The sequence below is a fragment of the Haliotis rubra genome, unplaced genomic scaffold (assembly GCF_003918875.1).
Source record: "Haliotis rubra isolate DU_JTF1 unplaced genomic scaffold, ASM391887v1 Scf64, whole genome shotgun sequence".
NCBI classification, from domain to species: domain Eukaryota; kingdom Metazoa; phylum Mollusca; class Gastropoda; order Lepetellida; family Haliotidae; genus Haliotis; species Haliotis rubra.
Genome location: NW_025767346.1, coordinates 265,964 through 293,910, shown reverse-complemented (window position 1 = coordinate 293,910; position 27,947 = coordinate 265,964). Strand labels below are relative to the sequence as shown.

General features: G+C 42.8%; 2 protein-coding genes across 5 annotated transcripts; one reads left to right on the top strand and one right to left on the bottom strand.

The window, feature by feature from the left end:
• The first annotated feature begins 21 nt into the window (after window positions 1-21).
• On the top strand, window positions 22-8,865 carry LOC124256810. Of its 2 annotated transcripts, none has more exons than XM_046690769.1 (7): window positions 22-871; window positions 938-980; window positions 1,101-1,270; window positions 4,001-4,308; window positions 4,807-4,982; window positions 6,302-6,617; window positions 7,057-8,865. In XM_046690769.1, exons 1-7 carry the CDS (start codon window positions 576-578, stop codon window positions 7,260-7,262), a joined length of 1,515 nt encoding a protein of 504 aa, XP_046546725.1. In that variant the 5' UTR covers window positions 22-575; the 3' UTR covers window positions 7,263-8,865. The 2 variants fall into 2 exon arrangements, with proteins under 2 accessions (XP_046546725.1, XP_046546724.1); XM_046690768.1 differs by having other exon boundaries at window positions 22-873; window positions 940-1,026; window positions 1,123-1,270.
• Window positions 8,866-14,086: 5,221 nt separating this feature from the next.
• Window positions 14,087-27,934, bottom strand: LOC124256813. 3 transcript variants are annotated; one of them, XM_046690775.1, is made up of 4 exons: window positions 27,810-27,934; window positions 25,832-26,164; window positions 24,745-25,079; window positions 14,087-15,763 (listed from the first exon to the last, which is right to left on the bottom strand). In XM_046690775.1, the coding sequence occupies exons 2-4, from the start codon at window positions 26,062-26,064 to the stop codon at window positions 15,405-15,407; spliced, it is 927 nt and encodes a 308-aa protein (XP_046546731.1). In that variant the 5' UTR covers window positions 26,065-26,164; window positions 27,810-27,934; the 3' UTR covers window positions 14,087-15,404. The 3 variants fall into 3 exon arrangements, with proteins under 3 accessions (XP_046546731.1, XP_046546730.1, XP_046546732.1); XM_046690774.1 differs by having other exon boundaries at window positions 25,832-26,152; window positions 27,812-27,924; XM_046690776.1 differs by having other exon boundaries at window positions 27,806-27,923.
• Window positions 27,935-27,947: the final 13 nt, after the last annotated feature.

Genomic DNA, 27,947 nt, shown 5'->3' with positions numbered 1-27,947 from the left:
CATCATGTCAGCATGATATTGTAACGTATGACACTCATTTTATATGCAAGCGGTATGCTGTTGGTTAAAATCGCATGTTAACAACAAAGAGATACGATGCATTAAGGACTATTTATTTACGCGTTGGGATTGATATGTGAGGCGGATTTCGGGGAATCCCCAGGATCCCAGACTGCCTCTACAGCAGGCGTGTCGTTTGTTTCTTGGAAGCGATGTTTAGGTCAGGTTGACCTTTGAGACTGGTTTATGTTATTGCGCAGTGAGTAAACAGAACGTGGAGACACAAATACATTGTCCTCTCGCCCTGGAAATCTAACTAACGACTGAGCGGGGATGTATTGAAGTGGACCCGATCAAGCATTACGTATATATTTCTTCAGGGAGAAGGCGAAATAGTTCCGTGAGCAGTCCATGTCACTTGGAGAGGGCGAGAAGCAGGTGGTTGGACATTGGTCATTGCCTGGGTGGAACAATATTCATGTTAAACAGAGTGAATAACAACTATCAGCATATGAAGTGCACTCCGAATGACGACTTGTCGCCAGCTCTTACAACCACGTCTATTCCACGCTTGAATGGCGTCTAGGGACCAGGACAACTCGTCACTGATGACAGGCGAAGTAAGTTCGGGACATGAATCAACCCTAACTGGAGGTCTGGCTGGAAATGAAAGGGAGACAAACGTTGTCGGGCATAAATATACATCGGGCGGTAACGCAACGGCCGATTTGAAAGAGACAGGGTTACGAGAAGACAAAACGACGAGCAAGTGTATCTGTGAGGAGAGGACAGAAGCAAACGCGTCCTCTGGCGCAGAGCCTTCCATTACTGAAGGGTCAGTAACACACGCAAAGCCAGATCCGGCACGGCCTCCTGTGGCACAGACACACGGAGGCAAGGGATCACAAATACACGCAGAGCAAGATACGACAACGCTTGACAGAGAGACCACAGTGACCAACGGCGATCCTGTGGCACATACACACGGAGGCAAGGGATCACAAATACAGGCAGAGCAAGATTCGACAACGCTTGACAGAGAGACCACAGTGACCAACAGAGAAACTTCAGCAGATACCCCCGGCACTAAGGGATCACAAACACACGCAAAGCCAGATTGGGCACCGCCTGACAGAGAGACTACAGTGACCAAGAGAGATCCTGCGGCTGATATCCCCGGAACTGACGCGCTACAAGCTAACCACCAGCCAAAGTTCCAACGTGTTTTACAGGATCCCTTATTTTTCATATGTGCAATGTCTACAGCCACGTAAGTATCTAGTCTCGTTGTAATCCTTTTTACATCTTTTACAGCGGGGTAGTCTAGTTGGTAAAGCGTTCGCTCGTCACACCGAAGACCCGGGTTGGAGTCCCATTATGGGTACAATGTGTGAAGCCCATTTCTGGTGCCCCCGCCGCGATCCCAGATAGCATTCAGACGTTGGCCCAACGTTGGCAATGGTTTTGCCCACATTGCCAACGTTGGGCCAACGTCCGAATGCTATCTTGGATATTGCAGAATTATAGCTAAAGGCTAAAGTAAACCATATTCACTCACTCTAAATGTTTAGGACAGTAGGGTTGACACATATTGCCTTGGTAAACCAAGTACGTGAACCTGCAGTGCTGACAGTGATCATAACCAGGGCGAGTATAGGATTCGAACCAACGGTCATGGTGTCCAAGGGACGTTACTCTGCTTAACAAACATCATGGCCTTAGACAGAATTTGTTTCCTCACATATTCCCGTAATGTCTCGTCCAGTGCGTAAACTGTATTTCTTTGACGAGACAGATACGACAGATAGATAACACATTTTCTTCGATATATGTGCTGCTTAACTTCTTCTTCTGGCTTCTCCCATTCAAAGAGGGGCGGCGGGGTAGCCCAGTGGTTACAGCGTTCGGTCGTCACGCTGAAGACCCGGGTTCGATTCCCCACATGGGTACAATGTGTGAAGCCCATTTCTGGTATCCCCCGCCATGATATTGCTGGTATATTGCTAAAAGAGGTGTAAAACTAAACTCACCACTCACTCACGCAAAGATTTAGTTTAGAAATTGTTTGTCGGTTTTACATGTTTTTGATTCATTAAATGAGAAGTAAGTTATTCCAAAAAGTCTTACGTATATTATAGCTTAAATGTGGAGTAACATATTGGCAGTTGTTAAGAATCAAGAGAGAATTATTTGAAACATTACAGATGGGACTTGGTGCTTGGCAAGGCTGTATATCAACCCCTTTCTATTTTCATTTCTTACAAATGAATTTTCGTGGCACATGTGTCACTGTGAAACCTGTGTAAATGTCATCCAGGGCCCCGTTCCTCAAAGCGATTGCAGCGCTACGACTGTCGTAAGTCTATGTTAAAGTATGGGAGTTACGATCACCTTAGCGCTACGATCGCTTTGTCGAACGGTGCCCTGTTTGGGCAAATTTCCTTGTCACTATTTGCTGACATTGCTATAGTTTTATCTCTGGTTTACAAGACAAACGAACAGACCAACTTTTCGTTGTGGATCTAGATTGTAAAGGCTTTGATAAGAAAATATATTTAATATCGTAGTATGGGTCAACAGTTTTGAAGAAATTTGGAATGTCTGAAATATGCATTTTTATGCGTGTGAGTGATGATCATATTTTGGACAAATACATGAATAAATGATTTGGTACAACGTCGTGAAATTTCAGGGATCCTATGTTGTGTTGTCTGGCTGACAGTCAAAATAGAGTGACCTCCCCTGGCTCCGGGGGAATCGGTGGGGGCGCGGTGGGCGAGCTGGCTAAAGCGCCAGGCTAGTGATCCAGCGAGCTTGAGGTGACGGGATCGAGCCCACCTGTGACCGGGTGTAAAAACCTTGAAGTCAACTATGTGTGCAGACTCTTTCAGTGTTGCCACAACCCCTAGTGTACAGTACACAACCCTGTGCACTTAGAAGAACCCACGAATCCGTTGGTATATGACCAGATGGTGGCCACATGAATACGTGCAAACACCCAGTTGCGGGTACAGCAACGTGCAGTAAGCTTGGACAAAGTACTGTGACTATGTGTCCCAGTCCACCCAGCTGAGAATGGGTACCTCGTAAGGATGGGAATGTGTGTGTGTGTGTGTATGTATGTATGCATGCATGCATGCATGCATGTATGTATGCATGCATGTCCTACTCTTATACTAACATTGTAAAATTTTGCTAAGTTGGTTTGTTGTTTTACGCCGCACTCAGCAATATTCCGGCTATATTACGACGTCCTCCAAATAATGGTCTGGACCAGATACTCCAGTGATTAACAGCATGAGCGTCGAACTATACAACTGGGATACGATGCTGCGTGTCAACCAGATCAGCTAACCCGATCCGTCTTTTACAACTATCATGGGTTGCTGAAGATCAATTCTAACCCGGACCTTCACCGGTCCACAGATGTACACAAAAAATATATATGTTCACAATTTGTGGTGTGATAATGCTGGAATATTGCTAAAGATGGCATAAAAACTCAATCAATCAATCAAGGCTATTTTGACAGTGGTTCGAACCCCACACTCCCTGATGTCTTTGATTCTCAATGGTGTGTGGCTTCGGGTTTTCCTCGGGCGGTGGGGAAGCCTAGTGGTTAAAGCGTTCGGTCGTCACGCTGAAGACCCGGGTTCGATTCCCCACATGGGTACAATGTGTGAAGCCCATTTCTGGTATCCCCCGCCGTGATATTGCTGGTATATTGCTAAAAGAGGCGTTAAAATATACTCACCACTCACTCACGCAAAGATGCCGAAGACCTGGTTCGATTCTTCATTTGGGTACAACGTGTTGAGCTCATTTCTGGTGTCCCCTGCCGTGATGTTGCTGGAATATTGCTAAAAGCGGCGTAAAATTAAACTCACTCATTCAAGCACTCATTCATTCACTCAATAACTCAAGACACCTTGATGTTAATATAATCCTGTTAAAGAGGCGTAATGACACCGACTTCTTCAATCAACACTTGTTTTTTTAGAGGATTAGCAGGCGGCATTTTGGGAACACTCGGCACCCTGTATTTTGCCCCCGCCTTTGTGAACGTCAGGAACAGCAACGACTACACCTCGTCATCTACCACACTGCATCAGCAGGTGAACACAATGACCACGACACTGGACCAGTGCTTGAAGCAGAATGTCGCAGACAATGAAAAGATTAAGTGGTTAGAGGCCAACATCACGATTATGCGTGATGACATGTACAGCAACTACTCCAACGTTGAACTGAAAAGCTACATCCTCGACGGTCGCATGGAAGAACTCACCAACAAGTTTTTGTCTAAGGGTAGGTACATACATGTATATGTTTTAAATCTTCGCAAGCTATGGTGCACGTCCTGAAAAGAATAACTTGAGTAAAATTAAGAATCGAGAGTTCTTATTTTGTGGTCCATTCTAAAGGTCCAGCTGTTTTACGGTTATACAGAGTTATGTCCCTTAGATGTACCAGAAACCTGTGATCTTGGCTTTGATTGTGCTTCTCGTTTTTTTAGCAGTGCCTGTTTCAAGGAATGGTAAACGTGTCAGACCTTCATCACTTCGCGTTCCCCATCCTTATTGGCTTAAAACGCGATGGGGGGCTGTCGGGTACCTCGGCGGTGGGGTAGCCTAGTGGTTAAAGCGTCCACTCGTCACGCTGAAGACCCGGGTTCGATTCCTCACATTGGTACAATGTGTGAAGCCCATTTTTGGTGTCCGCCGCCTTGATATTACTGGGATACTGATACAAGCGGCGTAAAACTAAACTCGCTCACTCACTGTAAAAGTGTACATTCTGTTCCAGAATGGATTTTCCTCATCTTGTTGATGGGGATACTAGAGATCGCGGCAATGGCTGCTGTGTGGAAGATGTGGACCAGCTTCACTGACGTGCTAGCCACCATGCGGGAGCGCCCAGGGGGAGGGGCAAGGCGAGGCCTCCCCAATGGGGAACCACGCCTTAATAACGACGTCATTCGGGTATGCCTTGTTTGAGACAGAACAGAAAATATACGGCTTTTATAAAGAAGAAGGGCGGCGGGGTAGCCTAGTGGTTAGAGCGTTCGATCGTCACGCCTATGATCTGGGCTCGATTCCCAACATGGGTACAATGTGTGAAGCTTATTGCTAGTGTCCCCCCGCCGTGATATTGCTGGAATATTGCTAAAAGCGGCGTAAAACCATACTCACTCACTATAAAGAAGACCATAACCTGACTTACAAAAGAAAATAAACACCTGACGCTTTGGGAATATTTTCCATTAGAAATGAGAATATTTTGAAACGTGTTTTCTTTGGGATTTACGAATCACAGGCATTGTGAGCCTGTTGCTTAAACATCACGGATATCGTACCCATATGCAGGGTTGCCAGCGCCTCATGTTCCTCGCTAAAGCACGGTCCAAAATAGTTTGGACCCGTGAATGCTCCTTCAGTAACCCATGCTTGTCGTAAGAGGCGTCTAACGTGATCGGGTGGCCAGGCTCGCTGACTTGGTTGACACATGTCATCGGTTCTGCCATTGTGCAGATCGATGTTTATGCTGTTGATCACTGGATTGTCTGGTCCAGACTCGATTATTTACAGACCGCCTCCATATAGCTGTAATATTGGTGAGTGCGACGTAAAACTAAACTCAAAATATTTTGCGCCGTATTTTCTTAAATATTCCCTAAATACTAGTGGTGTACTTTCCTTCATAAGTCAGTTTATAATACAGCCAATATGCTGAAGGACAGAATAAACGCAACGAGATAGGTTTTGGAAACAACGTGAAGGTTGGGGATCCCTAGAAGCCCAGCCCCAAACACCTTAATGTACTGGGAATCCCGAATTGAGGTCCACACGAATTTTAGCCCATGGCGTGCAAACAGTTTTGTGTCAAACGATAGGTAATTGAATTGTAAACTAACTACTCGGTTTCAACGTAATCATCTGTGTCGTGGGTGATGTACGGTTTGACGTAAAAGTTTCAAGGGGAGCAATTCTCAATCATTTGCATTATAATCTTTCTCACTGCTCAATCTGGTTTGGGCGCGATCTAAAGTGACGCGTCCAAATATATTTATATTGGTCATTAATTTGGAGCTGCTAGTAATACGTCTTGGTTCAGGGCGGAAGGGTAGCCTAGTGGTTAATGCGTTCGCTCGCCACGCCAAAGACCTGAGTTCGATTCCCCACGTGGACACGATTTGTGAAGCCCATGTCTGGTGTCCTCCGTCGTTGCAGGGGTATTGCTAAAAACTAAACTCACTCACTCTAATTTTGGTACAGCCCATAACAAAAAGATGTATTTCTAGGGAGACGAGAATATTTTGAACAGCGTTTCACCCCGCCATCTTGAGAACCGTGTTTGTGTGGTCAGCTTCCATTCAGACACCATCAACCAACACCACACCCAAGTCGATGCTGTCCTATCACAGAACGATGCCACCAGACACATTACTGTCACGAAGCACTGCGTCAAAGGGCACGAGCTTATTTTAAGGCTTCCACCTTGTAAAGTCTACTTTCTGTTTGTGGATTTCAACGAGAGGCATGTCATCCTCGAGGACCCCACGAAAGGACTGGGGGATCTCAGGCTTACAACAGTACAAGCTATCCGCAAAATGGGAGGTGAGAACACTGTTGTTGTAATCCACTACAAACATTGTTAGACCAAAATAAATGGTTTCTCATTTGGTAACGAAAACATACGGATGATAAGAGTATGTGAAGGAGTGAGTTAAGTTAGTTACCTATGGGAGACACGATTGTCGTAACGGTAAGGCCCTTCTTAACTACTGGAGCGGTGGGTGTAGTCTAGTGGTTAAAGCGTTCGCGCTGAAGACCCGGGTTCGATTCTCCACATGGTTTTGTGTGCGGCCCATTTCTGGTGTTCCCCGCCGTGATATTGCTGGAATATTGCTATAAGTGACGTAAAAATAAAACTCACGCACTCTGACGATTATGAATTTGAATAGAATATTTATGGTGACTCGTCATTTTGCAGCTGAAAGTTGCTGTGCAGAGTTTTGTCCCTTCCTAATCCCTGGATTTTTTGATTATGTTTCAGGTGATGTCGTAGTAATATATAGCAGAGATGGCGGCTCGAGGTCCCTGCCACCCGGGACTTTATACAACAGCAACTTGACCTCGATCAGGAATCATCCCGAACTCCGTCGCCTTGACAACGACCAACGCATGCTCAGCGTGTTTGAGAAATTCAACCAGTCACAAATTGATCGAATTGTGAAGATCGTAAAAGAACATAGAATATAACAGGTTTTTCTGGTGTCTGTGTGGTCCATAATAAAGGAAGATTGCAAAAACCTTGACTCCAGGAAGTTACGGATCAGGAAAAAGCGAAGACCAGATACTAAGTCCTTCCTAGCTAAGGACCGACCACTAAAGGACCTATCACGTGATAATCGCCGCGGAGGGACCAGTTTGTGTACCTCCCTTGAGATGTAATGAACTATATGTCTTAAAGCACTTGAATTAGAACCTTTCAGTGTATTTAATGGCTGTGAGTGAGCTTTTAATGAGACACACCGACTGTGCAATAATCATCATTATTGGCATTAGATTAAGCGGATTATCCGCTGACTGGTGAATAAAAGACAGCGTTGTCTAACTGGAAAGGGGGCGTAAGCGCTTTTATCGGATAATATGTCCAGATATAACATATAGGTTTATGGGCCGCCGTTTTGAGCAATTTGTCATAATGCTTTTCCGGAGCAGTGGATAGGATAGCAATGTCCAGGGTATTATATTGCCACACTGTTGCAATAATAACCCCGACTCGGTTCCCTAATCTACGTTCCTTCTCAACCCTATTCGGAGCAATGCTATCAAATTACGCACGTGGAGTTATTAGAGATGGTACGTCACTTCCACAACGACGACATTGAAGTCGAATGTACAGGGTATTCATCATTGTAGATTGGAGACATGGTATATTGGATAGTGGAGGTTTGATAATGTATTTATAATTCCTGGGAAGACTGTCGAGAGTGAGTGAGTATGGTTTTACGCCGCTGTTAGCAATATCACGGCGAGCAACACCAGAAATGTACCCGTGTTGGGAATCGAACCCGGGTCTTCAGCGTGGTGACCGAACGCTTTAACCACTGGACTACCCCACCGTTCCTACTGTCCAAAGAGGGATTGAGCCATAACTATCTCTTTATCTACAGGGGCGGTGGGGTAGTCTAGTGGTTAAAGCGTTGGCTCGTCACACCGAAGACCCGGGTTCAAATCCCCACATGGGTACAATGTGTGAAGCCCATTTCTGGTGTTCCCCCCGCCGTGATGTTGCTGGAATATTGCTAAAAGCGGCGTAAAAACCAAACTCAGTCAGTCAGTCTTTATCTACAAATACAGTGGGAATGCGACTATACGCATTAATAATTAATGACTCCTCGTAATTACAAAGAACCCTCTTTGAGCAGCGTCACTCAGATATCTAAGGTTTCCACAGTGATGAGTAGAGTTACGTACCTTCGTTCAGTCATGATCCGCTTATTGTTGGCTTGAATCCACTATATTCCCCGTTATGATCACAAGGGTTGCCGTCTTCCTTGATTTTATCAAAGGGGTCATTTTTTAGATCTCTTCTGCCCCTGTCGCGTTTAAACGAACCCACCCCGTGTGGAAATGTCAGACCGGGCGATATCTCCAGTAGTCTAACGTCACCCTGCATTCTCCATGCGTATTCAACGCCATAAATTAATTTCCGAAATGGTAACGGAGTTGCCTCCCCTTAGTGAAATGTTTACCACAGGAATACAGCTGATCACAGCAGGGACAGTTTTGACTTTGAAACAAATTGTTGATGCTTTGAATTGCTATATAGCTCATATTAAATCGATATTGTATCTCATGCACACGGTGTTTATTGTTTAACGCCGCACACCAATAATCAAACTATGTGGCAGCCATCTGTAAATGCGTAAATAATCAAGTCTGGACCAGACAATCCAGTGATCTACATCGTGAGCATCAATCAACGCCATTTGGATACGATGACATGTGTTAACCAAGTCAGCGAACCTGGCCACCCGATCCCGTTAGTCACTTCTTTCGACAAGCACGGGTTACCGAAGACCAATTCTAACCAGGATCTTCACGGGTTCTGTGTTTTGTATATGACGTCACAGTAGGAAAGTCTCGTGGAATGCTCAACAGAGCTGGCAATTCCATACGGTATTGTGGCAAAATACACACACACATACTATATTTATGTACTGAACATTGGAAACCTCCACCTCTCCTCATACTCCTGGGACCCGTGAAGGTCCCTATTAGAATTGGTCTTCAACAACCTATGCTTGTGTTGTTGTTGTTGTTGTGAGGGGAGAACGGAGGTTGTGGCTCGGTGAGCACAGCTGCTGTTATTGCGGCGGAGTTGCGTCCATTTGGGCTTAAGGCGCCTATGATCGTGGATTAGAATCCAAGATTCTCCAGGACTGTGCTTCCGTTTTGTCAAGTCTGGCTTTCGTTTTGGCACAATTCACATTCTCGCCCAGAGCGGCGTCAATCGTTAATCGACACCTAGGCATCGATTGTGTTATCGATAATATCGTACATTAACTTTTATGGTAGAAAAAAACAATATACAAATTTTGGACTTTATTCATGGTCTGCTTTGAAATTATCCTCTTCAAATTATGTTGCTGTTTGTTAATAATCCATGCAAAAATATGTCACCACTCATCAGTGATGTGAAACATATTCATTTCTTTGAGACAATTTTTGGCATATTTTCTCAAAGTTACTTCTTCGATATTTACCTATATTCGATCGATATATAGTTAACGATTATCGACCTCTGTGATCTATATGAATAGCCTTCGACATGGTTAGGTTGGTTGTGCTCAACATTAGGGCTTCCACGGGTACTCGAGTACTCGAAGACGAGTCGGGTTTAGCTGGACTCGAGTCCATTTTCTAGGACTCGAGGACTCGAAAAGGGGAGATAGCTCGAATTGTTGGGTTACTTTGACAGACTGTCTGCCATGTGCTGAGCATGAGCGGCCGTTAACGTCTAATATTAAGATAAGATATAACTTTATTATCCCGGAGGAAATTCTTATACATCCAAACTGTCTCAAAATGAATATGTACACAATTCACAAAAATATACACAATAATTACATGCACAAAACGAAAGCTATTTACACAATAAAACTGACATGATATAATTCAATTAACCACATAGGTACAGAGGCTGAATAATTCTAGTTGTTATCACATGGTGATAATTCAAAATATTTGTTGCGTTCACGAATATTTAATGGTATGAAAGACTGTCGAGCTCTGTTTGTTTTGAGGGAAGGTAATCGACAGCAGCGTCCAGAAAGCAGTACTTCAAAATGGTGAGATAAAATATGTTAACTATCAAATCTAATTTTAGTTGCCTTTTTGACAATCTGGCGCTCATAGATAAAAGGAATATACTCGAACTTTTGCCGGCAGTATTAACAATTTTGAAAAGTTTGTTTTTGTTGCGATCAGACAGACCCCATACCAACATAGAAAATTGTATGTCAACACACTTTGAATAAAGGTTTGATAAAAACTGTCATTACGGTTTTGTCAATGCCTTGACGATAATAAGGTTCAGAATCAGAAATTAGGCCAGTAACAGTGGCGTCATCTGCGAATTTCACAGTAAACAAGTCATTTAATGACAAGTAACAGGCATTGGTATACAAAACGAAGAGTACGGATGAAAGAACACAGTCCTGTGGAGCTCCAGTAGAGGCTGAGAGGAAAGAAGATTGATAGCCACTGACACTGACATACTGAGTTCTATGTACCATGAATTCTTTAACCCATCTGATAATGTTTTTATTAACACCTAGATTAAATAGTTTACTCCTCACACGGTATGGCTGTATGGTATTAGTTGTTACAAGTCTGCAGATGAGAGTAATTATTATACATCGTTTGAGATTTCACTTCTTAAAATGATTAGGTAACTATCTTAACAGACATGGAGAACGATAAAAAATCAAATGTATGGGCGTGTCTTGATCTGGATAATATTGAAAAGAGAAAAATAACCAAATGCCACCGCCTTATGCAGGCAGTACAACCAGTACGATGAAAAAAGCAACATTTGGCAAGTAAACATCCAAATACTGATTCTGACCAATAGGAAATGTTAATCACACGACGATATGAAATCGAAAAGAAGTAAGTGTTCACTTGTGTGATCGGAACACATGTCATGCCGGTTACGCTATCGTTTGTTTGAAAGGTATGAATTTCGAGTACTCGGGTCCGAGTCGAGTCTCACACCTCGAGTACTCGAGTCCAAGAAAATGGACTCGTTGAAGCCCTACTCAACATCAGCTGAAGCCCTTGGCCCCTCTACACGCAGCCCAGACAGAGATGGGACTTCTTCCAGGAAGCGCTGCCATGTCGAACCCAACAAGAGTTTTTCAGAGAATGTGTAAGATCCCCAACATGGCAGAATATTGCATTTCCAAGAGTGTCGGAAGGGCTGAATGGCTGTCAGCAAACCCGGGTACCCTCCCATCATCATCGTTGGTACTGTTTTTAGTAGAACGTAGTTGTGGTGATGATGTTTTTTTTCTGGAGTAGCATGTACAATGTGAACTACTCCCCCCCTCTAAACTTTATGTACAAAGTAAGTGACATCCCTGCATATCATGTACAAAATCAATGACCCCCCCACCCCCTTCCAATAATTTTTTAGCATAAGTTTACTATGTACAATATTGCCGACCCCTACTCCCAACCCCCCTCCGTACATACATACAAAATTCATAACCACCCTACCACTCTAGAACAAAATGGGTGCCCCCCCCTTAAAATCGTCATCATTATCATCATCATCATCATCATCATCATCACATCATCACACACACAGCCTTATATTATGAACTTTCCCTAATTGTAGGAGTAATATTAGTTGTAATACTAGTAGTAGAAGTTGTAGTAGAAGTAATAGTTGTAGTAGTAGTAGTAATTGTAGTTAGATATAGTTATAGTAATAGTGGTATTTGTACTAGTGCCAGTGCTAGTACTGCAGGTAGTCAGTAGTAGTAGTAGTAGTAGTAGTTGTTGTAGTAGTAGTAGTAGTTAGATATAGTTATAGTAATAGTGGTATTTGTACTAGTGCCAGTGCTAGTACTGCAGGTAGTCATTAGTAGTAGTAGTAGTAGTAGTAGTAGTAGTTGTAGTAGTAGTGGTTGTAGTAACAGTAGTGAGTAAGTTTAGTTTTACGCCGCACTGAGCAATATTCCAGATATATGGCGGCGGTCTGTAAATAATCGAGGCCGGACCAGACAATCCAGTGATTAACAACATGAGCATCGATCTGCTCAATTGGGAACCGATGACATGTGTCAACCAAGTCAGCGAGCCTGACCACCCGATCCCGTTAGTCGCCTCTTACGACAAGCATGGGTTACAGTAGTAGTTGTGGTAGTAATAGTAGTCGTAGCAGAAGCAGTAGTAGTGAAAGAAGTAGAGGTGGTGGCGTGGTATGGCAACATGTGTAGCTTGTATTGCTCAAATGTGTATTTCTGTATAACCAGTCTTGTCTTGTTATCGGAATATGTTTCCATGCCTATTTCGCAGCTGAAATGATCATTGTTTACTTTCGCTTTCGTTTCCTCTTACATGGGGTGGAGACGCCAGGGCAAATCCACTGCTTTGAATTGATTACAGTGCTCGCTCCAGGGCCCAGAATTCACAAAGTGCTATTGAATGTTAGTTTCGCTTCGTTCCCAATCGAAGATGAATAGTTGTGATTTTTTTTATCCATGCGTAATGGTTTTGTTGTATTGAGCTGACACAGCCAGCTGTGGCCACGTATATTATATGTTATGTATGTCGATAGCATGTAATATGACTAACTGGTTACCCGTGGTTGGGTCCCGTTCAGCGCAGTGAATTTATCGATTTATTTAGTGTCTCTCCGGGCTCGCCGTATTTGATTAGAGGGTAGGCACTTCACAGGTGGTTCTCACAGGTGTGGTCGCATGACTGTGACAGCTGGTTATTTTAGCATATGAATTAGTTTTGACGTAAACCGCATGATCTGTCTTTTGTAACTGGTGACTGAAAACAATAGGGATTTGAAGTCATTGCCTTTCTTCGAATTTCTATCGTTACCATGTCAAAGTCACATTAGGGACCGTTCATAAGTTTTGGTTTTGAGGGGTGTGTGTGTGTGTGTGTGTGGTGGTGGGTGTGATGACTGTTTGTTTTATGGAGAAGCATGTACACTGTGAATGACACACCCTTGCATGTCATGTACAAAATCAATGACGACGCCCCCTAGTACATGTGTAAAAAAATTATGACCCCCCCTGCCCCACCTCCCGAGAACAAAAATGTGTGTCTCCCTTAAACTCACCCCTACCCCCACCCCAGCCATAAATTATGAACGGTCCCTTAGAACCAAATTTCAGATTCTGCACTTTGAATATTTATTCTTTAAAAGTCCAGGAACATTTAACTTACTGTATGATATCTAAGGTTTCATTGTATTTAGGTCAAAGTGAGTGAGTTAGTTCAGTTTTACGCCGCTTTTAGCAATATTCCAGCTATATCACGGCGGGGGACACCATAAATGGGCTTCACATATTGTACCCATGTGGGGAATCGAACCCGGGTCTTCGGCGTGACGAACGAACGCTTTAACTACTACGCTACCCCACCGCCCCTTTAGGTCAAAGACACAGGTGAAGGAAATATCACGACGAGGGGCAACAGAAATCCGCTGCACACCATTGGTACCATGTAGCGAATCGAACCAGGGTTTTGGTGAGACGAGCGAACGCTCTAACCACCAGGCGATCTCACCGCCCTTTATTCGAGACGATGAACGATAGCCACCCTACATCTCTATGTCTACACCGACAATGCCTACGACTTTCTTCACCTTGACTAATATGAATCCACCGGCTCCAGTTATTTCTGTGTGTTATTGTTATTGCCAATAAGGCCTCCGATCGTTATTCCAGCATTACAACTGCCGTTGTATTCTGACCCGACTGCTTCTTGACAGACAGATAGACGGACGGACAGACAGACAGACAGACAGACAGACAGACAGACAGACAGACAGACAATACTTTATTATCTTAAAAGGAATTCGCTTTGGATCACAGAGCTTGACAAAAATGCAAATAAATAACAACATAAAAAATGGAATTACTAAAAACCGTGATGTAAACAAACATGCAAACAGATGCTTGAGGGGCATTTAGAAGTTGGAAGGTATGTACTCGTATAAAGAACACAAAGCATTGGAGAAGAGCTCGGATATGATATCAGCCCTATCTGAACACGTGATCAGATATCCCAGCCATACCGTCAATTGGGAAGACACTGACATTTTGGCCGTCAACATCAGCAATTGGAGAGAAAATCGATGGAGGCTTTCGATGTACATGTTTTCCCATGTTTCCCTAATCACTGTACATGTTTTCCCATGTTCCCCCTAATCAGCGTACGTTTTCCCATGTTTCCCTAATCACTGTACATGTTTTCCCATGTTCCCCCTAATCACTGTACATGCTTTGATGTGTGTTTTCCTATCATTGTTTTCATGTGTGCGTTTTCCTATCATTGTTTTCATAAGTGGCTTCCAATCAATCCTGTCATTATCCTAATAGTATCCTTTTCGTTGTATAAACACTCTGTACATACCAATCTTATCCATTGCACAAACGTACCACTTTATCTCCTTGAACTCTGCACATCTTAATCTGTAATACTATCTCACTGTACATACTATATATTTTTCTCGTAATCATACTCTGCCATTCACCTATATGAAGGGACAAGAGGCAGCCCAGAAACGTTGTGTAAATTCATACCATACGTTGTTATGTGACCGATGTTTCCTACCTCGCATAAACGCTCTATCGATCATGCAACTTAAGCCTATAGTCCGTTTGGCTCAAAATCGGACCGATGAATTGCAATCTAATTTGAAAACTACTAAACATAAAGTACTCAATGAAACACTGATCATAATCAAAACATCAAACCAACGCTGTGATAATTTTTCAGAATTTATGTCCTAAAATAGACACACTGATAAGATATCAATCATAAAAATACCAATATCCCTAACTTATTTTGTCCAGTATATTAACTGAAATGTCTAGAGCTTACCCTCTCGCATCCTCGATAACTCCAGGGTGTACGTTCCGATAACCCTCCACTATATATATCATACTTTTAGGGATCATTTCTATAGTATGCATTGCCATGACTTAAGGTAAAACTGACAGTCTACTATATATATCGGAACCTATACCCTGGAGTTATCGAGGATGACCTTCTCGTGTAATACAATGTTTTGAGCAGTCTGTCATAAACAATTTCCACAAGTTCGGTGTCTATAAACTCGAAATGAATATCAAAGAGCATTCAACGTAAAATAAATACAAACGCCAGAAAGATTACAACGATAGCCATCACGATCCAGCAGGTCTTTTCCCTGGCTAGCTGCCGGTAGGGGTAGGGTTCCTGCTGATGAACTACTTCTATGGCTGGGTCACAGATCTGGGTCATAAGACGAAGTACTGGGACGTCGATGTATGGGTAGCTGGTGAAGATCATGTTGTTGTCGGGGTCGATGGCGCTGCAGTAGTTGATGCATCGGAGGAAGCGTGGCGTGCCATGTAGACCTAAGATATCTTTGAACTTCTCCTCCCTCTGCAGGTAGTCGAGGTCGACATCAGGGTCTACGAGATCAGTCTTTGTCATGATTCCAAATATGGGAATGCCTGTTGGGGAAAAAGTATCCTGTTACATTGAAACTAAATGTGTTTCTTTGCGGGCTGGAACCAACTATGGTTGGATGTGTCATTACTGCTAAATATCGTGTCATTCATACAACATTCAGTGTTTTTCCTAGTACATCCAGCGTCATTCATACAGCACCCAGTGTCATTCCTGCTACATCCAGTTTCATTCCTGCTACATCCAGTTTCATTCATACTACATCTCATACTACGTCCAGTGTCATTCATTCTACACCCAGTGTCATTCCTACTACACCCAGTGTCATTCATACTACATCCAGTGTCATTCATACTACACCCAGTGTCATTCATACTACGTCCAGTGTCATTCATACTACATCCAGTGTCATTCTTGCTACATCCAGTGTCATTCATACTACACCAACTGTCATTCATACTACATCCAGTGTCATTCATACTACACCCAGTGTCATTCCTGCTACATCCAGTGTGATTCATACTACACCCGGTGTGATTCATACTACATCCAGTGTGATTCATGCTATATCCAGTGTGATTCATACTACATCCAGTGTCATTCCTGCTACATCCAGTGTCATTCATACTACACCCAGTGTGATTCATGCTACACCCAGTGTCATTCCTGCTACATCCAGTGTCATTCATACTACTGCCAGTGTCATTCCTGCTACACCAAGTGTCATTCATACTACACCCAGTGTCATTCATACTACACCCAGTGTCATTCATACTACACCCAGTGTCATTCATACTACACCTAGTGTCATTCATACTACACCCAGTGTCATTCATACTACACCCAGTGTCATTCAAAATACACCTAGTGTCATTCATTCTACACACAGTGTCATTCATATTACACCCAGTGTCATTCATACTACACCCAGTGTCATTTATACTACACCCAGTGTCATTCATACTACACCAAGTGTCATTCAAAATACACCTAGTGTCATTCATACTACACCCAGTGTCATTCATACTACACCCAGTGTCATTCATACTACACCCAATGTCATTCATACTACACCCAGTGTCATTCATACTACACCAAGTGTCATTCATACTACACCCAATGTCATTCATACTACACTCAGTGTCATTCAAAATACACCTAGTGTCATTCATACTACACCCAGTGTCATTCATACAACACCCAGTGTCATTCATACTACACCCAGTGTCATTCCTGCTACATCCAGTGTCATTCCTGCTACATCCAGTGTCATTCATACTACATCTCATACTACGTCCAGTGTCATTCATTCTAAACCCAGTGTCATTCATACTACACCCAGTGTCATTCATACTACATCCAGTGTCATTCATACTACACCCAGTGTCATTCATACTACGTCCAGTGTCATTCATACTACATCCAGTGTCATTCTTGCTACATCCAGTGTCATTCATACTACACCCAGTGTCATTCATACTACATCCAGTGTCATTCATACTACACCCAGTGTCATTCATACTACGTCCAGTGTCATTCATACTACATCCAGTGTCATTCTTGCTACATCCAGTGTCATTCATACTACGTCCAGTGTCATTCATACTACATCCAGTGTCATTCTTGCTACATCCAGTGTCATTCATACTAAATCCAGTGTCATTCTTGCTACATCCAGTGTCATTCATACTACACCCAGTGTCATTCCTGCTACATCCAGTGTGATTCATACTACACCCGGTGTCATTCATACTACGTCCAGTGTCATTCATACTACACCAAGTGTCATTCATACTACATCCAGAGTCATTCCTGCTACATTCAGTGTCATTCATACTACACCCGGTGTGATTCATACTACATCTAGTGTGATTAATACTACACCCGGTGTCATTCATACTACATCCAGTGTGATTCATACTACATCCAGTGTCATACCTGCTACAACCAGTGTGATTCATACTACACCCGGTGTGATTCATACTACATCCAGTGTCATTCATACTACATCCAGTGTCATTCATACTACATCCAGGGTCATTCATACTACACCCAGTGTCATTCATACTACGTCCAGTGTCATTCATACTACACCCAGTGTCATTCATACTAACGTCCAGTGTCATTCCTGCTACATCCAGTGTGATTCATACTACACCCGGTGTGATTAATACTACATCCAGTGTCATTCATACTACACCCAGTGCCATTCATACTACACCCAGTGCCATTCATACTACGTCCAGTGTCATTCATACTACACCCAGTGTCATTCATACTACATCCAGTGTCATTCATGCTATATCCAGTGTGATTCATACTACATCCAGTGTCATACCTGCTACAACCAGTGTGATTCATACTACACCCGGTGTGATTCATACTACATCCAGTGTGATTCATACTACATCCAGTGTCATTCATACTACACCCAGTGCCATTCATACTACGTCCAGTGTCATTCATACTACATCCAGTGTCATTCATACTACGTCCAGTGTCATTCATACTACGTCCAGTGTCATTCATACTACATCCAGTGTCATTCATACTACACCTAGTGCCATTCATACTACGTCCAGTGTCATTCATACTACACCCAGTGCCATTCATACTACGTCCAGTGTCATTCATACTACACCCAGTGTCATTCATACTACATCCAGTGTCATTCATGCTATATCCAGTGTGATTCATACTACATCCAGTGTCATACCTGCTACAACCAGTGTGATTCATACTACACCCGGTGTGATTCATACTACATCCAGTGTCATTCATACTACATCCAGTGTCATTCATACTACACCCAGTGCCATTCATACTACGTCCAGTGTCATTCATACTACGTCCAGTGTCATTCATACTACATCCAGTGTCATTCATACTACGTCCAGTGTCATTCATACTACACCCAGTGTCATTCATACTACATCCAGTGTCATTCATGCTATATCCAGTGTGATTCATACTACATCCAGTGTCATACCTGCTACAACCAGTGTGATTCATACTACACCCGGTGTGATTCATACTACATCCAGTGTCATTCATACTACATCCAGTGTCATTCATACTACACCCAGTGCCATTCATACTACGTCCAGTGTCATTCATACTACATCCAGTGTCATTCATACTACGTCCAGTGTCATTCCTGCTACATCCAGTGTGATTCATACTACACCCAGTGTCATTCATACTACGTCCAGTGTCATTCATACTACACCCAGTGTCATTCATACTACGTCCAGTGTCATTCCTGCTACATCCAGTGTGATTCATACTACACCCGGTGTGATTCATACTACATCCAGTGTCATTCATACTACATCCAGTGTCATTCATACTACACCCGGTGTCATTCATACTACATCCAGTGTCATTCATGGTACACCCAGTGTCATTCATACTACGTCCAGTGTCATTCATACTACACCCAGTGTCATTCATACTACGTCCAGTGTCATTCCTGCTACATCCAGTGTGATTCATACTACACCCGGTGTGATTAATACTACATCCAGTGTCATTCATACTACACCCAGTGCCATTCATACTACACCCAGTGCCATTCATACTACGTCCAGTGTCATTCATACTACACCCAGTGTCATTCATACTACATCCAGTGTCATTCATGCTATATCCAGTGTGATTCATACTACATCCAGTGTCATACCTGCTACAACCAGTGTGATTCATACTACACCCGGTGTGATTCATACTACATCCAGTGTCATTCATACTACATCCAGTGTCATTCATACTACACCCAGTGCCATTCATACTACGTCCAGTGTCATTCATACTACATCCAGTGTCATTCATACTACGTCCAGTGTCATTCATACTACGTCCAGTGTCATTCATACTACACCCAGTGTCATTCATACTACATCCAGTGTCATTCATGCTATATCCAGTGTGATTCATACTACATCCAGTGTCATACCTGCTACAACCAGTGTGATTCATACTACACCCGGTGTGATTCATACTACATCCAGTGTCATTCATACTACATCCAGTGTCATTCATACTACACCCAGTGCCATTCATACTACATCCAGTGTCATTCATACTACACCCAGTGCCATTCATACTACGTCCAGTGTCATTCATACTACACCCAGTGTCATTCATACTACATCCAGTGTCATTCATGCTATATCCAGTGTGATTCATACTACATCCAGTGTCATACCTGCTACAACCAGTGTGATTCATACTACACCCGGTGTGATTCATACTACACCCAGTGCCATTCATACTACGTCCAGTGTCATTCATACTACGTCCAGTGTCATTCATACTACATCCAGTGTCATTCATACTACGTCCAGTGTCATTCATACTACACCCAGTGTCATTCATACTACATCCAGTGTCATTCATGCTATATCCAGTGTGATTCATATACTACATCTAGTGTCATACCTGCTACAACCAGTGTGATTCATACTACACCCGGTGTGATTCATACTACATCCAGTGTCATTCATACTACATCCAGTGTCATTCATACTACACCCAGTGCCATTCATACTACGTCCAGTGTCATTCATACTACATCCAGTGTCATTCATACTACGTCCAGTGTCATTCCTGCTACATCCAGTGTGATTCATACTACACCCAGTGTCATTCATACTACGTCCAGTGTCATTCATACTACACCCAGTGTCATTCATACTACGTCCAGTGTCATTCCTGCTACATCCAGTTTCATTCATAGTACACGCAGTGCCATTCATACTACGTCCAGTGTCATTCATACTACATCCAGTGTCATTCATACTACGTCCAGTGTCATTCCTGCTACATCCAGTGTGATTCATACTACACCCAGTGTCATTCATACTACGTCCAGTGTCATTCATACTACACCCAGTGTCATTCATACTACGTCCAGTGTCATTCCTGCTACATCCAGTGTGATTCATACTACACCCGGTGTGATTCATACTACATCCAGTGTGATTCATACTACATCCAGTGTGATTCATACTACATCCAGTGTCATTCATACTACACCCGGTGTGATTCATTCTACATCCAGTGTCATTCATACTACACCCGGTGTCATTCATACTACGTCCAGTGGCATTCCTGCTACATCCAATGTCATTCATACTACACCCAGTGTCATTCATACTACGTCCAGTGTCATTCATACTACACCCAGTGTCATTCATACTACGTCCAGTGTCATTCCTGCTACACCCGGTGTCATTCATACTACATCCAGTGTCATTCATACTACACCCAGTGTCATTCATACTACGTCCAGTGGCATTCCTGCTACATCCAATGTCATTCATACTACACCCAGTGTCATTCATACTACGTCCAGTGTCATTCATACTACACCCAGTGTCATTCATACTACGTCCAGTGTCATTCCTGCTACATCCAGTGTGATTCATACTACACCCGGTGTGATTCATACTACACCCAGTGTCATTCATACTACGTCCAGTGTCATTCATACTACATCCAGTGTGATTCATACTACACCCGGTGTGATTCATACTACATCCAGTGTCATTCATACTACACCCAGTGTCATTCCTGCTACATCCAGTGTGATTCATACTACACCCGGTGTCATTCATACTACACCCGGTGTCATTCATACTACATCCAGTGTCATTCATGGTACATCCAGTGTGATTCATACTACATCCAGTGTCATTCCTGCTACATCCTGTGTGATTCATACTACACCCGGTGTCATTCATACTACATCCAGTGTCATTCATACTACATCCAGGGTCATTCATACTACACCCAGTGTCATTCATACTACGTCCAGTGTCATTCATACTACACCCAGTGTCATTCATACTACGTCCAGTGTCATTCCTGCTACATCCAGTGTGATTCATACTACACCCGGTGTGATTCATACTACATCCAGTGTCATTCATACTCCACCCGGTGTCATTCATACTACATCCAGTGTCATTCATGCTACATCCAGTGTGATTCATACTACATCCAGTGTCATTCCTGCTACATCCAGTGTCATTCATACTACACCCGGTGTCATTCATACTACATCCAGTGTCATTCATGTTACATCCAGTGTGATTCATACTACATCCAGTGTCATTCCTGCTACATCCAGTGTGATTCATGTTACATCCAGTGTCATTCCTGCTACATCCAGTGTGATTCATACTACACCCGGTGTGATTCATACTACATCCAGTGTCATTCATGTTACATCTAGTGTGATTCATACTACATCCAGTGTCATTCCTGCTACATCCAGTGTGATTCATACTACACCCGGTGTGATTCATACTACATCCAGTGTCATTCATGCTACACCCAGTGTCATTCCTGCTACAGCCAGTGTGATTCATCCTACATCCAGTGTCATTCCTACTACATCCAGTGTGATTCATACTACACCCGGTGTGATTCATACTACATCCAGTGTGATTCATACTACATCCAGTGTGATTCATACTACATCCAGTGTCATTCCTGCTACATCCAGTGTGATTCATACTACACCCGGTGTGATTCATACTACATCCAGTGTCATTCATGCTACACCCAGTGTCATTCATGTTACATCCAGTGTGATTCATACTACATCCAGTGTCATTCCTGCTACATCCAGTGTGATTCATACTACACCCGGTGTGATTCATACTACATCCAGTGTCATTCATACTACATCCAGTGTCATTCATACTCCACCCGGTGTCATTCATGTTACATCCAGTGTGATTCATACTACATCCAGTGTGATTCATACTACATCCAGTGTCATTCATACTCCACCCGGTGTCATTCATGTTACATCCAGTGTGATTCATACTACATCCAGTGTCATTCCTACTACATCCAGTGTCATTCATACTACACCCAGTGCGATTCATACTACATCCAGTGTCATTCCTGCTACATCCAGTGTGATTCATACTACACCCGGTGTCATTCATACTACATCCAGTGTCATTCATACTACACCCGGTGTCATTCATACTACATCCAGTGTCATTCATGCTACATCCAGTGTGATTCATACTACATCCAGTGTCATTCATACTACATCCAGTGTCATTCATACTACGTCCAGTGTCATTCATACTACACCCAGTGTCATTCATACTACGTCCAGTGTCATTCCTGCTACATCCAGTGTGATTCATACTACACCCGGTGTGATTCATACTACACCCAGTGTCATTCATACTACGTCCAGTGTCATTCATACTACATCCAGTGTGATTCATACTACACCCGGTGTGATTCATACTACATCCAGTGTCATTCATACTACACCCAGTGTCATTCCTGCTACATCCAGTGTGATTCATACTACATCCAGTGTCATTCCTGCTACATCCTGTGTGATTCATACTACACCCGGTGTCATTCATACTACATCCAGTGTCATTCATACTACATCCAGGGTCATTCATACTACACCCAGTGTCATTCATACTACGTCCAGTGTCATTCATACTACACCCAGTGTCATTCATACTACGTCCAGTGTCATTCCTGCTACATCCAGTGTGATTCATACTACACCCGGTGTGATTCATACTACATCCAGTGTCATTCATACTCCACCCGGTGTCATTCATACTACATCCAGTGTCATTCATGCTACATCCAGTGTGATTCATACTACATCCAGTGTCATTCCTGCTACATCCAGTGTCATTCATACTACACCCGGTGTGATTCATACTACATCCAGTGTCATTCATGTTACATCCAGTGTGATTCATACTACATCCAGTGTCATTCCTGCTACATCCAGTGTGATTCATGTTACATCCAGTGTCATTCCTGCTACATCCAGTGTGATTCATACTACACCCGGTGTGATTCATACTACATCCAGTGTCATTCATGTTACATCCAGTGTGATTCATACTACATCCAGTGTCATTCCTGCTACATCCAGTGTGATTCATACTACACCCGGTGTGATTCATACTACATCCAGTGTCATTCATGCTACACCCAGTGTCATTCCTGCTACAGCCAGTGTGATTCATCCTACATCCAGTGTCATTCCTACTACATCCAGTGTGATTCATACTACACCCGGTGTGATTCATACTACATCCAGTGTGATTCATACTACATCCAGTGTGATTCATACTACATCCAGTGTCATTCCTGCTACATCCAGTGTGATTCATACTACACCCGGTGTGATTCATACTACATCCAGTGTCATTCATGCTACACCCAGTGTCATTCATGTTACATCCAGTGTGATTCATACTACATCCAGTGTCATTCCTGCTACATCCAGTGTGATTCATACTACACCCGGTGTGATTCATACTACATCCAGTGTCATTCATACTACATCCAGTGTCATTCATACTACACCGGTGTCATTCATGTTACATCCAGTGTGATTCATACTACATCCAGTGTCATTCATACTACATCCAGTGTCATTCATACTCCACCCGGTGTCATTCATGTTACATCCAGTGTGATTCATACTACATCCAGTGTCATTCCTACTACATCCAGTGTCATTCATACTACACCCAGTGCGATTCATACTACATCCAGTGTCATTCCTGCTACATCCAGTGTGATTCATACTACACCCGGTGTCATTCATACTACATCCAGTGTCATTCATACTACACCCGGTGTCATTCATACTACATCCAGTGTCATTCATGCTACATCCAGTGTGATTCATACTACATCCAGTGTCATTCATACTACATCCAGTGTCATTCATACTACATCCAGTGTCATTCATACTACATCCGGTGTCATTCCTGCTACATCCAGTGTCATTCATACTACATCCAGTGCCATTCATACTACATACAGTGTCATTCATACTACATCCGGTGTCATTCATACTACATCCAGTGTCATTCCTGCTACATCCGGTGTCATTCATACTACATCCAGTGTCATTCATACTACATCCAGTGTCATTCATACTACATCCAATGTCATTCCTGCTACATATAATGTCATTTCTTCATCCACAGGAAAACATGCCACTAACCTCTTCGACTGCGTCCGCTAACAGGCCTGGCAATCTTAACAACAGATTCAAGCAGACCCTTGGGTAAATGTTCCTGGGCAGAGGCAACAACGACAACCCGGTCCACCTTCAGGCGGTCGCGACCTCGAATGTACCTCGGACGCCGTATGTCATCCCTGGCCTGTAGGTAGTCTACCACGTCGTGCAGGTTTGCTTCCTCGGGAATATGCCCATAGAACAAAAGGGACAGAGCCTCCCGCCAGATGGCGTCAGGATGATCCGGAAGTCCCTGGACGTCCATTAGAGTTGGGAAGAGCTGGTTACGATGCTCTTCCGGTCGGCAACATTGTGGATATCTACGGACATACACAGGGTACAACACGACAGAAGCATGATAATGAATGGAAACTGCAATAAAAACTGGTTAGCTATTTTTACACTCAAATTACATGTACATCCTCTTAGTCTTTACGTCATGAGATTTAGCGTATGAGTAACTAAACGGCTTTCATTGGGAAACAGATATAAACTATGATTATGTTATACCTGATGCAATTAACTTGCAGCTTTGAGATTGTACAAATACAACACAAGTTACCATATTATGTTTTGGAGAGTTTGGTGATTATAATACACTTCCTGAACAAAGTCTCTCATACTTTGCGGATGCTGATGGTGATGACTGTGATGGCGTTGATCATTACAGACTTGATGATGATGGTGGCGGAGAATTGTGGTTTATATGATTAAGATGATGGTTGTGGCGATGATGATTAAAAGACGAGTTGAGGGACTGCGATCACGGAGATGATGATGATGATGATGACGATGATGATGATGATGATGATGATGGTTGTGGTGGTGGTGATGAAAAGGAGGAGATCGGGTTGGAGGATTGCGATCGTGATCATGATGATGATGATGATGATCATGATGATGACGATTATGATCATGATGAAAAGAGGGAGGTCGAGGTAGAGGGTGGTGGTGTTGACGTTGATGTTGATGATGATGATGATGATGATGATGATGATGATGATGATGATGATGATGACATTGTGATCGTGACGATGACAATGATGATGATCCTTATATTATAGAGCCGTACCTTCTGATGACTGCCGTGACCGGGTCAGCCTGACCCCCGTGGCCTCCAGTGTAAGCGTGTTGCTGCCAAAATCCGGTGCCCATGGCCGTCGCGATGGTGTTGATTAGGGAAGACTTGCCAACTCCAATGGTTCCAATAAAAGCCACAGTCATAGGTCGTCCATTTAGTCGCCGTCCAATCTTCTGTAAATTGTCCTTTATCTGCGCCTGAAGCCGTCGCTTTTGATGGTCCATGACTTCTGGTGTTTTCTCTCTTTAAGTCAGGCAATGTGTGGTTTGCAGGGCTGACTGGTGTAGTTGTGGTACCAGGTAGCCCAGGAAACTGTGCACAAATCCCAACCATTATGGTTTAATCATAATTTAAAAAATTCATTAAACTTCATAAATAACTGGGCAGATAAAGGAATTATAAATATTTGGGATATTTGTGATGAAACTGGATTATTGTCAATAGAATCTTTAAAAGAAATATATGGTATCAAAAGCACTTTTTTAGATTATAAATATTAACTACATGTCTTACCTGACTCTTGGATAAATGCTCTTAACCACTGTCTTTTTATACCAGCCAGGGATTTAAATATTAACCAATGCCAGATATATCTAGTAAAAACATCACTTCAGGATGAAGGACTTTTTATGATAAACTTATTTCCAATGATATACACCCAAATATGTGTAATAAATGGCAGCTGCTATTTCCTGAAATAGACTTTGATTGGAAAAATATATTTACAGCATACAGAAAAGGATTGCAAGACACAAAACTTTTAGATTTTCAATATAGATTTCTACAAGGAGTTATTTATACATCTTCAGCAATCCATGCTTGTCGTAAGAGGCGACTGACGGGATACGGTGGTCCGGTTCAATGACTTGAATGACACATGTCATCGCATACCAATTTCCTAGATCGATGCTCATGCTGTTGATCACTGGATTGTCTGGTCCAGACTTGATTATTTACAGACCGCAGCCATATAACTGGAATATTGTTGAGTGCGGCGTTAAACAACAAACAAAAACAAACATATCTGTAACATATAGTACGACAATGTAATGATTGAGCAAGATACGTCTATACGTACGTACGTTGAATTTAATTGTGTCTATTCAACCATTACTCATTCCTGCAGAAGTTGGGGAGGTGGGGTAGCCTAGTGGTTAAGGCGTTCGCTCGTCACGCCGAAGACCCAGGTTCGATTCCCAACATGGGTACAATGTGTTATGCCCATTTCTGGTGTCCCCCGCCGTGATATTGCTGGAATATTGCTAAAAGCGGCGTATAACCAAACTCACTCACTCACTCCTGCAGCAGTTCCCTACGCGATATACACACTTACACTCAGAATAATTATTGAAAGGTCAGGATCCTCCGTTTTGCATCCCTTGTGATGAAAGAATCACGGTCAAGCATGTCCTACTTGACTGTGTTGATTTTTCCATCACAACTGGTAAATATTTTAATGTCAAACCATTGAAGGATCTTTTTCATAATCTTAATTACCATTTTAAGATTGAATATTTAAAAGAGGTAGAATTGATTGACAAATTTTAATTAATATATTTTTGTAAATAGATGTACTTTTATGATTGGTAGTTTAAATAAGTAATTGATATTGTTAATGGCTGAATCCTCAAAGGCTAGGCTGTGGGGTAGCCTAGTTGTTAAAGTGTTTGCTCGTCACGCCGATGACCTGGGTTCGATTCCCCACATGGGTACAATGTGCAAAGCCCATTTCTGGTGTCCCCCACTGTGATATCGCTGAAATAGTGCTAAAAGCAGCGTAAAACTCATTCACTCACTGGCCTATACCTACCTGTACCTACCTACCCACATACCTGCCTATACCTACCTACCCACTTGATAAAAAAGGAAGAACGACAGACCACGCCCTCTTGAGCATGATCACCGCTATCAATAAATCTTTTATAGATTAGGTTATTTATAGATGTTCACACATTTACAACAACAACCTACCTCCTCAATCTGTCTCGCACATTCTGTCATCAAATAGCATGTACACGTTGCATTTAGTCAGTTGCATATGGTTCCCGTTTCCTGGAACTCGAATTTAGGTCAAATTACGATTACATGATGCTCGCTTCAGGGCCAG

Coding starts and splice junctions, on each gene's coding strand:
- LOC124256810 (XM_046690768.1), top strand. CDS start 576: ATGGCGTCTAGGGACCAGGACAACTCGTCACTGATGACAGGCGAAGTA. Junction 1,027..1,122: donor ACAGGCAGAGCAAGATTCGA/CAACGCTTGACA, acceptor AGCCAGATTGGG/CACCGCCTGACAGAGAGACT. Junction 6,618..7,056: donor AGCTATCCGCAAAATGGGAG/GTGAGAACACTG, acceptor ATTATGTTTCAG/GTGATGTCGTAGTAATATAT.
- LOC124256813 (XM_046690775.1), bottom strand. CDS start 26,064: ATGGACCATCAAAAGCGACGGCTTCAGGCGCAGATAAAGGACAATTTA. Junction 25,080..25,831: donor GTCACGGCAGTCATCAGAAG/GTACGGCTCTAT, acceptor GTATGTCCGTAG/ATATCCACAATGTTGCCGAC. Junction 15,764..24,744: donor TAGCGGACGCAGTCGAAGAG/GTTAGTGGCATG, acceptor TTTCCCCAACAG/GCATTCCCATATTTGGAATC.